Source organism: Neovison vison, chromosome 6 (assembly GCF_020171115.1).
Source record: "Neovison vison isolate M4711 chromosome 6, ASM_NN_V1, whole genome shotgun sequence".
Classification (NCBI taxonomy): Eukaryota; Metazoa; Chordata; class Mammalia; order Carnivora; family Mustelidae; genus Neogale; species Neogale vison.
Genome location: NC_058096.1, coordinates 76,539,857 through 76,552,114, shown reverse-complemented (window position 1 = coordinate 76,552,114; position 12,258 = coordinate 76,539,857). Strand labels below are relative to the sequence as shown.

Genomic DNA, 12,258 nt, shown 5'->3' with positions numbered 1-12,258 from the left:
AACCCATGGAATGGGAGAAGATATTTGCAAATGACAGTACAGACAAAAGGTTGATATCCAGGATCTATAATGAACTCCACAAACTCAACACACACGAAACAGGCAAACACATCAAAAAATGGGCAGAAGATATGAACAGACACTTCTCCAATCAAGACATACAAATGGCTATCAGACACATGAAAAAATGTTCATCATCATTAGCCCTCGGGGAGATTCAAATTAAAACCACATTGAAATATCACCTTACACCAGTTAGAATGGCCAAAATTAACAAAACAGGAAACAACATGTGTTGGAGAGGATGTGGAGAAAGGGAAACCCTCTTACACTGTTGGTGGGAATGCAAGTTGGTGCAGCATCTTTTGAGAACAGTGTGGAGATTCCTCAAGAAATTAAAAATAGAGCTTCCCTATGACCCTGCAATTGCGCTCCTGGGTATTTACCCCAAAGACACAGATGTCATGAAAAGAAAGGCCATCTGTACCCCAATATTTATAGCAGCAATGGCCACGGTCGCCAAACTATGGAAAGAACCAAGATGCCCTTCAACAGATGAATGGATAAGGAAGATGTGGTCCATATACACTATGGAGTATTATGCCTCCATCAGAAAGGATGAATACCCAACTTTTGTAGCAACATGGATGGGACTGGAAGAGATTAGGCTGAGTGAAATAAGTCAAGCAGAGAGAGTCAATTATCATATGGTTTCACTTATTTGTGGAGCATAACAAATAGCATGGAGGACAAGGGGCATTAGAGAGGAGAAGGGAATTTGGGTAAATTGGAAGGGGAGGTGAACCATGAGAGACTATGGACTCTGAAAAACAATCTGAGGGGTTTGAAGTGGCGGGGGGGTGGGAGGTTGGGGTACCAGGTGGTGGGTATTATAGAGGGTACGGCTTACATGGAGCACTGGGTGTGGTGAAAAAATAATGAATACTGTTTTTCTGAAAATAAAGAAATTGAAAAATAAATAAATAAATAAATAAATGGTTTGTATCACTGCCTAGCAAGCAACCAATGCCTGTTATTATCATAATTAATACACTGTATCTGGAACAATTAACATTAAGGGACCTTTCATTTTCTGTTGTACATACATAGATCATGAGGAAAGAGCTCTTGGAGAAGCACTACAAACATGGGAGCAAGTTTCTGACTTCATTTCCTGATGGAACAACACAAATATTGTATCCTTTCAACAAGTTATTTTTATTAGCTTTATTATATATACAATATATAGAAAACTATAAAGAAAGAATACAACCCCAAACCCTGTCATCTAGAGAAAAGCTGTTAACATCTTTTTTATACACCTTTCCTTTTTTCTATGAGCATATATATATATATATATAATTCTTTAAGTCAATTCCTCAACTCGTTATTCATATTGTTCAACTTGCCCTCTTTTTATAATAATATTAAATAGCAATGTTATGAGCATATAATATGTAATAAAGATAGAAATACACCACTGGTTTTATAACCACAAGGTATTTCATTATAGAGATGTACTACAATTCATTTAACCTAACCTCAAAGGCAGTATCACAATTTTTTGTTATTATATGCAACAGCTAAATTAACAGCTCTGTGCAGACTTCATTGTATACTTTTCACTTATTTCCTTGAATTGAATGTCTAGGGCTAGAAACTCTGACTGTGAAATTAGGCATTTTAAAGCTTTGATAGATTTTGTCCCCCAGAAAATGTGTACCAATTTATACATCTCTGAGCAGCACATTACTTTTTAATACAAAAATTCAATATCCATTTTATGGAACACTAAGTTATTCATCACTTGAACCTCCACCTCATGGCCAAGCCATTGACTATTTTGACATAAAGGCCATTTAATACATCAAGGAAAGGAAAAAACAGAGCTGTGAAATGAGGAGAGATTTTTGGTGGCTGAAGGCCCCACTTTTATAGGAGAAAGACATGTTTGGTTATAGTTTCCTAAAAGTTTAATCAAATCCCAATAATCAAGCAGAAAAATGACTTTCATGGCATAGGAAGTATAATGAAGTTTTAGGTAAGTCCCCATGAGAAAAACTGTAGGTCTTGTTTTAATTACATCAATAAATTTTACATAACACTCTCCAGCTTTTATCATTAGTTATCATTTCAGGCCCTGTCTTTAATTCTTAATTCTCTTGAAGGCCCTGGCTGCTTTTCAAAATGACTCAGAGTCAATCTTGTGCTTACCTTTCCTCTAATCTTCTCTGATAAGCTTAGATAGGACTGAGTATTAAGAGTAAATTACCCTCAGTAGACTCTATTCATTTGATGCTATTGTAAATGGGGTTATTTTTGTAATTACATTTTCAGAATGTTCCCTGCTGGTATACAGAAGTACAATTTAATTTTTGTGCATTGGTCTTGTAGCCTATAACCCTGCTGAACTTGTTTATTAGTCTAAAATATTGTTCCATGGATTCCCTAGGATTTTCTATATACAAGAGCAGGATAGTTTCACATCGTTCCTTCCCAATCTGGATGCCTTTCGTTTCTTCTTTCATAAAATATCTCTAGTTAGACTCCTCAGTGCAATGTTGAATAGAAGTGGGAAGAATAGATATTTTCATTTGGTTCCTGATATTAGGGGGAAATCACTCTTAAAGCCTCTTGCCATTAAGTATGATGTCAGCTGTGGGTTTTTGTTAGACATTATCAGGTTGAGAAGTTTCCCTTTTTTTCCTACTTCATTGAGTTATTTTTCATGAAAGGGTATTGGATTTTGTCAAATATTTTTTCTGGGTATATTGAGATTATCACTTTTTTTTTGCTCTTTATTCTATCAATACAATACATTTCATCGATTGATTTTTAGATGTCAAGCCAACCTTGCATTCCTGGGATAAACTCCACTTCAGCATAGTATATAATTCTTTTTATACGTTGCTAGATTCCATTTGCTGGTATTTTGTTGAGACTTTTTGCATCTTGTAAATGTATTTTGATCCCATAAAAAGCATAAAATGCTTTTTGTAGCTCCCATTCCAGAATGGTTTCAAAGCCTCTCTCATAAATTGAATTTATTCTCGGAATAGTCAAGGGCCATTAGAACTCAAAGGACCTTATCTGATCTCAGTTACCCATCTGGAAACCTAGCCATCATCCGAGTGCCCAATAAAATAAATGGTTTTACTTGTATAGTCCAAGAAGATATGCCAACTGACCCTGCGATCCTGGCATTGTTAGATTCTTCTGGGAGAAGTTCATGCTACCATCCCAATGGAAATGTCTGGTAGGCTTCTAGGTTTCTCCTGCTGCCATTTTGCGGGAGTTGGGAGGGGGACTGGCTTTGAAAATTTATTTTTCTTTCATTTTTTCCAACTTTATTGAGATATAATTGACATAACATCGTAGAAGTTAAAAACATAAAATGTGTTGATTTGATACACTTATATATTGCAAAATGATTGTTGCATTGAATTAGCTAACACTCCATCGTGTCACATAATTACCACTTCTTTTTTGTGTTGAGAACATTGAAGGTATACTCTCAGCAATGTTTAAATATATATACAGTATTAACTATAATCTCTATGCAGTATATTAGATCCCTAGAATTTATTCATCTTCTAGCTGGAGGTTTTCTTTTTTTCTTTCAAATGATAAAAGTAAACAGAATGTAAGAATTTTTTGTTAGTGGTCTTTAGATAGTAATGTTTAACTCAGAGAAGTTTTTTTTTATGTTGTCCCATATCTTCTCAGTGGAAAAATCCCAGGCAGCTACATAAAACAAAGCTCATCATATTCTTTCTGTAAACAGTAAGAATATATGAACTTTGTGATTTCAGTATTTCAGTATTAGAAAAAAAAAATCTCCAAACAAATTATATGGTCACATGAGGGATTTGGGATACGAACCCAGGTGGTTTCTCTAGAGGTATGCCTGATAATGTTATACTACATCATCTATGGAAATAATTTACAATGGAAGCTGCCATACTGTGTTGTTATAGTTTTTCTGTGTGTTATGTTTTGAGATATGTCTATAACTATTCCAATATTCCTATAGCTATAACTTACAATTACATACCTACAAAATGTCTACGGATCCTGATCCCATTTTGATCTATGAACTTATTTACTCTGTGACTTTGCCTCATATTATTTAGACTGAGAAAGTGAAATTTGGGTTCTAACTTTGAATGCAGTTCCAACTTCCTGAACTTTTCAGAAAGACATACGCTCTCCTTTTAAGTTATGTACAGGAATAACTATCTCATCTTGAGAAGCTCCATTCATAATTGACAAAGTCTGGACATTCTACCATTACTTGAGAAAGTTAAGACACGTGTGTTTTTTAGATCTAAAGCAGCAGTCCATTATCCCTACTTGTACTCTGGAGAATTTCTACTTATCCTTCAGGGTTCAAAAGCAATTGTATATTACATGTGGTGGGGCACTGTCTTAATTGTCACCAAATTTTCATTGGTTTCTAGGACTGCTCTCCTGTCTGTGAAGTCCCCTGACCCACTAATTGAATTCCTGACCCTCTGATGTGACTTCTGCATACTCTCATAGCCCCTTCTACCTGCCTCCGCCTTTCGTGTAGCGAGTCCATCTCCCCTCTTGGACAGATGGTCTTTGAAGTCACACTCTGAATCTTTGTCCCTAAAGCATGTACATGATACAGACTCAAAGAATGCTATAAAGTGAACAATTTGTCTACATAATTTTACCGAAGTTTTATTTTCATCCATATTTCAAGATGAAAGGAAACTTCTTCCTCCCACATACAACAAGATCATCACCTCAATTTCTCATTTACACTTCTGTTATTAGATTACTGTCACTAATCAGCAGTGGGGAAATAAGATATTATCTTACTCTAGGACCCCTCATGGCCAATTCATCTAGGTTAAAAAAAAAAATTTATTATCAAATTCCGCAAACTTTCTAAATACCCAAAGTTGTTCGTATTCCCTCTCAAGAAAGGGAGGGAGATCCAACTTGGAACACAGTGAGAGAGCACGAGAAGATAACTAAGTAGAATGGCAGCCCCTAGTGCCACTGGGGCTCAGTCTGTGCCGGGCCCGATATGTATATAATGTAATAAATGTGGCATCAGCTAAGCCAAGAGACTATGGAGGCCCCATTAGTCTAAGCTCTACTTTGTGCTCCATCACAAAGCTCTTCACTGGCATCCTGAGCCATTTCAGAGATGTTCCCAGAGTCTCTCCTGCCCACACCCAGCCCTGACGAGAACCCTCCTAGGAGGATTCCTGGCTCCTAGTCACTGGGTACTGTTAGAACACAGCTGTCCCGTACTGAGGCCAATGGGGTCTTCCCTAGGACTTAACAGCCACTGGTCTTCATTGTGTAGTCTTCTCCCCTCTTCAGATACAGTCTGCTTGCCTCACCTCCATGTCTTCTTGTCCAAAGCAAACCTTTCCTGCTCCCCCTTCATTTTTCCCAGCACACAGTTTTCCAGATCCCTTTACCATCGTGGTTCCATCTTTGGGACCCAGTTTGGTTTATCAGTAGGTCTTGGATTGGATCCACCACTCTAAATTAGTATAAAATCCAGTTACAGTATCACCACTCACAAGATTACCCGAGGTTCTGCACTATTTGTATGCCGCTGGCTAGCGTAAACTGCTGCTCCCCTTTGTTAGCAAGCAACAGGGCTAATTTCAAGGTTAAAGTAAAATATGACGGTTTATAATTTTCAATTTCCTTTCTGCCCAGGGTATACATCAATATCTTGGGAGGTCAATACTCAGATCAAGCTGGCAACAGAATAAGGGCTTGGAATTGGTCCAGTTCTGTCGCTTCCTCACCCTTTGTTTCATTTAAACCTGTCTTTCTGGCTTTGAACCATTACATTGGAATTCGCATCTTAGAACAAGACAAGATTTCAATCACTTTTCTAGCAATGGGCCAACAGGCAAGAATCAGTGTTGGGACCAAAGTGAAGGTAGGTACATTTTTTGAAAACAATTCAAAGCATTTAGAATAATGAGAGTAAATGACTCTTGTTAGTATTATGACTGAGAGATTATACTTGTGTGTAATCTGCTATCCACTAAGAGTTTTGGAATTCAATGAAAAAAACACATAGTGAAAAACCTTATTGTTTGTTCTTCAGAAATTCCTTTTAGTACAGAGTGGATAAAACTAACATTTACTGTGTTTACTCTGTGACCAAGTAGTGCTACTTTGGGGGTTTGGGTTTAGAATTTTGTACTGTGTGTGTTTTTCCTTTGTGCTCTGGCAGAAAGCCCTGGGCTGAGTCAGGAGACCCTGGGTTCCAACCATGTGAAAGACCAAGTATAAGTTCCATCTCCTTGGAGACACTTCCCAGACCACGTAGACCTTTGCCCAATGAGGGTCCATCATGGCTTTCCCTGGGGGTGTTCATGTACTCACCTCTCTCCCTGCATTTGATGGACCATGCTGCCTTACTTGCCGTTGTGGCTGCCTTGCCTACCAGATGGTGAACTCCAGGACAAAATCTCTGCCTTACGGATTGCTCTACCCTACCCAGGGCATGGCCTAGAATACACTGTCAGTGAGTGGCAGTGGTTAAGAACGTGGCCTTCAGGTTACAGGGACATAGTTTCATACTTCAACTCTGCCACTTAGCTAAGTGAGTGATAGAACTTCAGTTCCCTCATCTACAAGATGGGGATAATGATTCCCACCAAATAGATTGCCAAATATTCAATAAGAATACAAAATATAGATCATATAGCATGGTGCTTGGTACCAACTAAGTATTCAATAAATGATAGCTCCACACAGAGTTTGTCAGTTATAACTCAATAATGTTGAAATATATATATGGAGAGAGAGAGAGAGAGAGGTAAATAGAGGTCTGTGTAGCATATCTAGGCTCTGAACAAGTCCCTTAAACCCAAAGCCCTTTGTTTCACCAGTTATTAAAAGGAAGAGATTGCTCCAGACTTCAAAGGTGTTGTCAAACCTCGAAAACTTCTACACTTTTAAATAAGAGGAAATATGACCTCCATATTCAGCACAGGCAGGAATATCTGAGAGACACCAACCAAAAGGGACACTTCTGAGTCCGCCAACTCCAAACCCCCAAGAGGGTCTACCACGCACTCAGCACTATTCCAGCCACTTTCCATCTGTCTGCCTATTGGGGTCCTCTGTTTACGCTCCAGACAAGCTTCTTTATTTGTTAGAAATTGATGAAATAGGCTGCTTTCTGGTTACATTCATGGTAAATGCCTTCTTACCAAAAACGTAAAAAATGTTCTCTCTCCCCCTTTGCTCCTTAGAAATGAATTTTAATCAGAAGTCATTTTGATGCCAAAAAAAAAAGATGTTCCATTTCTCATTATCTTCATGATTAGCCTTTTTTTAGGCTTTTAAAAGTTACAAAAGTGGTATGTTAAATATTCTCATATTCGAAGATTCAAATAATATAGAAATAGAGTGAAAAAGTCGAGATTCCACTTTCATCCTTTCATCATCTATTCTAACCCCTTTCTTAAAGGTCATAACTACCCCAAATTTAGGATTTTTCTGTTCAATGTATTTATAAATTATTCATACACATCTTTGTTACTATAAAAATTGGATCATATTGTTTGTATTGTTGGGGGGATTCTGTTTTTGGTTTCGACATAAGGAGTCTTAGAGGTTTTTCCATGTCTACATTTCCAAGCGTTATTTGTCTATTTTATTCTTAATGGCTCCATAACATTTTATATGCAGCATAATTTTTGCCACATGGAGTGGCCTCCCAGTGGTACCAGCCAGTTATTCACTTCCTCTTTCTGGAAGCATTTCTTGCCTTGCTTCCCTTGATTTTCCTTCCACCTCGGGAACTGTTCTTTCTCCTTTTTCTTTGCTCTCTTCACCTCTGCATTTTCTACATATTGAGGGGCTCCAGGCCTCCCGCTGGGGGCTCTTCTTCATATCCCTAGGTGAATCCCTCCTTAGGTGGTCTCATGGAGTCTCCTGCCTTGGTAGGTGGTAGTCTCCTACCACCTCCATCTTGATAATCCTTTCATTTCCTCTCCCTGAACTTTTAGCTTTCACATCCTGGATTCCAACCCTGCATATCCCTTTGCATGTGTAAGAGGGCATTAAAAACTTGGCGAAATTAGATCCTAGAGAACGCCCACCCCCCTCCACCCAGTGTTCTCCACCTCAAACAGTGACACCTGCACTCCTTTCCTGCTGAGGCCACTTTGGAGCAGTATTCCTTCTCTCCACATCAGAACCTCACATCTATTCCCTGCACGCCCCCTACCCCTCCGGTCTCAAAGCCTTGGTCTCAAACCTTCTCATGTCCTCTAACACCAACCCTCTTGTCTGCCTCTTGGGCCAAGTTCATCTCGTTTAAATCATTGTAAGAGCTTCCTAATGAGTCTCCCTGCTTCTGGTCTTCCCCAGTTGACTCTTAAGGTGGTGGTTAGGAAATTCAAGATGTTGACTATCTCCTTGGTGTGTTGTGCCTTCTGCCTTGGGCCAGCCCGATCTTCCACCTCACCTATTAGTTCTTCAGCTCTGCCCATTATGAGATTCAGTGTTATCAGTGAAGTTGTCTTTATTTTGACAAAAATATTATATTTTCAACATGTATTATTCCCAATGTCTCTACAAGTGACTTTTGCCTTAAATACTATTCTGTATGAAGTTAAATTGCTATACCAGCTTTCTTTTTAGTTAGCATTTGCTTGGTGTGGTTCTTTTTTTTTTTTTTTTTTTTTGCATTATTTGATTTTCAATGTTTTGTTGTTTTTTTTTCCAATTTATTTATTTTCAGAAAAACAGTATTCATTATTTTTTCACCACACCCAGTGCTCCATGCAAACTGTGCCCTCTATAATACCCACCACCTGGAACCCCAACCTCCCACCCCCCCGCCACTTCAAACCCCTCAGATTGTTTTTCAGAGTCCATAGTCTCTCATGGTTCATCTCCCCTTCCAATTTACCCAAAAGCACATACCCTCCCCAATGTCCATAGATTTTCAATGTTTTTATACAATTTTAAGTTAGATGTGTCGCTTGCAAACAATATATAACTGGATTTTGTTGCTTTCCTCAACCTAACAGACTCAATCTTTTAATACATTTTTAATGGTCACCCTAAAATTATTAACACATCAGGGACCTGGGGGACTCAGAGGGTTAAAGCCTCTGCCTTCGGCTCAGGTCAGGTCCCATGATCCCATGATTCCTCTGCTCAGCAGGGAGCCTTCTTCCTCCTCTCTCTGCCTGCTTCTGATCTCTGTCAAATAAATAAATAAATACATCTTTTTTTAAAAAAATAAAATTGTTAACACATCATTTTTCCTATATGCATAGAACTTCCAAGTCCTCTAGTTATTGCTTCTCTTTGACAAGAATTCTCTCCCTCAGAAAATATTAACCATCCATATTCAAGAGTCTTCCTCTGGCTATTGTCTCCTTGAATATTGGTATCTCTGATAGGTTTATCTGGCCTCTCTCTCACAGTCTCAAATTTCCTCATATATTTGGTGATTCCAGGTTGTGTGTTCATTTTGTATTTGAGAATCCCTACTTTCCTGCATATTTTGCTTACTGATGTTTGTTTGTGGGGCCTTTGGGAAAGTGGTATATGTTGAGAGGCAGAAGGCTAGCCCCAGGGCCAGACTTCCAGCTCCAGCCTGTGCAGCCCTGGGGGCACGATGATTGAAAACAGGTACAGCCCCACCCGTGTAAGGGCTGCCTTCCAACTGATCAACTGATTGTTCTAGTATTTACCTCAGGGTCCCTCCTCCTCCTCACTTCTGGATGTGTTCTGGGTTAGTGGTTTTATTTGATCATATTACCTCTCTATGGATATGGTCCCATCTGTTTTTTGATATTCAGGAATTCTGTAAGATTATTCCTGCTGATCAGAATCTTTTCTATTTCCTAGAACCTTCATTGATTTACTCTCTTAAAAAGTTTTCTGTGATTCTATGGAATCAGGATTGAAGGGAACTTATAAATGCTGGTCCATTCTTTGTTTTTCTTGTCTCAGACTCCCTGTCCCTCCCTCCCTCCCCTCTTACCTTCTGATGCAGAAGGGAATGCTGTGCGTTCTTGAGTCTCTTGTAGGTAGGTGGTAACACTGATGGTGGCAGGTTGCATTTAGCCCACCCCACTAAGGCTAAACGCCCCTCCTACGCTGGTCCTGAATCCACATGTGGGCACACACAGGCAAAACCTCCTGACAGATCATTCCCCTTCCTGCAGCTGCAGGAATTCAGACATCAGCCTGAATCACCAAAGGCTGTGAGGAAGGGTAAGCACAGAGGCCAAGGGAGGGTCAAGGAAAGGTTAAGGTGGAATGGCTTCCTGGGGGCAGGGGCACATTCTAGAAGGAAAGGAGTTTCAGCAGTCTGTGTGTGTCCTACCTGAAAACTCAGCTGAGGCGCTCCCTTCTCTGAGGAAGGCCGCCTGCTCAGTGACTTCCTATCCTCCAGTCCAGCACTGACCATGCTCTCCCCACTGGGCATCTCCCCAGGAAGGAGCTGTGCTCCAGGCATCTTGGTGCTCCCCTCAGTATATACTGATAACTTTACTTGAATAAAATTTGAGCGTTTGAAAGTATTCAAATTCTATGTGGTCAGGCCGGCTCTGGTCTCTCAAATCTCCACAGCATTTTAGCTCATTCCTCCTTCAGATTAGATTAACACCTCGGGCCCTGAGCTTCCTTTCTTTTTCTCTTTGCTGAAAAGTTCCCTAACCCTGAGGAGATTCCAGTTCTCCGGTACCTGAATGGGGATGATCTGCTGCTGCTGGCCAACTTAATAAAGATTCAGCGCCTGTTTCATAAACTTAAAGGATGTGCGAATTTTCCCTCCAGCCAGGTTTGGGAAAAATTAAAGCAACCTTCCTATCTTTCTTCACTTTCTGTAAAACTAATTGCCCTTTGTCACAATTCTGGTATAAAAAAAGATACAGTGAACACAATATCAGCTATAATAAATGAAAATACTTAAATGATGATACCTTCATTTTTTTGTTATTTTGGGAGGGGGTGTGAGAGATTTCAAGAAAAGTGTAATGACCAGGAAATACCAAGAAATACGGTTTATTATAAATTTAGAACACATTTTGAGTCATCAGTAGCTTACATTTGTAGTTGGAAAACTACGCACTTTCAGGACACCAGAAAATGAGCATAATCATTTCTAAGTGTCCATTATCAGAGTTCTATCAGAAAAACAGAAAGCAGGGTGCCTGGGTGGCTCAGTGGGTTAAAGCCTCTGCCTTCGGCTCAGGTCATGATCCCAGGTTCCTGGGATGGAGTCCTGCATCGGGCTCTCTGCTCAGCAGGGGAGCCTGCTTTCCCCTCTCTCTCTCTCTCTTTTGCTTCCCTGCCTACTTGTGATCTCTGTCAAATAAATAAATAAACTCTTAAAAAATTAAAAATAGAAAGAAAGCAGGATTAGATGCATCCAAAACCCATCCGAAAGGCTCCGGAAATGAAGGTCAAGGACAACCCCTGCTGCAGCTTCAGGAGCACAGGAGCACAGGAAAGTGCCATCTACCCCATGTCCACCCCTCCTGCCTGACCCAGGCTGCTGCTCTCCCACCGCGCAAAGGGAAGCCTCTGGCTGGGGAACGCACAGAGGTTCCTAGACTCACGTCTTGATCAATGCTAAATGTTTCAATTTTATTTTTGTCCTCTCCCCTCTTCCTTTTCACTGATGAGCTTTTAGTTTCTATCAAGTGAGACAAGTATTAAACTAATTGAACTAATATGTATCTGCACAGCTCTGAAAAAGTAGCATGTAGTACAACACTTAATCACAACAAAGCCTTAACTGAATCTGTTTTTTGTACATCAGTAAGAATTATTTGGAGATGCTAAACCCATAGTGGATACTGAATGAGGCCTTAATTGGGGACTGGCAGGATAATGAAATGACATCTTTAATCAATCTGCTTCATGTTTAGTGACAGAATTTATTTAAAATTATCTTCACTTTCATATTCTGATTACTCTTCAGATCAGATAAAGGTTTCACTTTTCACAAAATTAACTGTAAAAATAACTACATGTAATAAAGAAATTGATGTTGGTTCTTTAAAAATGTATTAAAAATAAAATATTTCCAAGTGAAAAATATATCTAAATCTATTAATCTATTAACCCTAATCTATTAGGATCATATCTCAGGGCAGTTTTATTGATTTAAAGGATTGTACTGTTAAAATAGCAATAATGATACAGTATAACAATACGACAATAATATGTACAAAAAGTGGATTGGGGTATGCCATAGATTTTATATATCAATGT

The 12,258-nt window shown here is 39.2% G+C and overlaps 1 protein-coding gene across 1 annotated transcript in view; it reads left to right on the top strand.

Moving 5' to 3' along the window:
- The window catches only part of ERICH6 (glutamate rich 6), a 33,813-nt gene extending 22,862 nt beyond the window's left edge, over nt 1-10,951 (top strand). Inside the window, exons 11-14 of the mRNA XM_044255084.1 lie at nt 1,111-1,196; nt 3,101-3,256; nt 5,710-5,938; nt 10,688-10,951. Coding sequence (XP_044111019.1) covers nt 1,111-1,196; nt 3,101-3,256; nt 5,710-5,938; nt 10,688-10,951 — 735 coding nt within the window. The remainder of the gene's footprint in view (nt 1-1,110; nt 1,197-3,100; nt 3,257-5,709; nt 5,939-10,687) is intronic.
- The last annotated feature ends 1,307 nt before the right edge of the window (nt 10,952-12,258 follow it).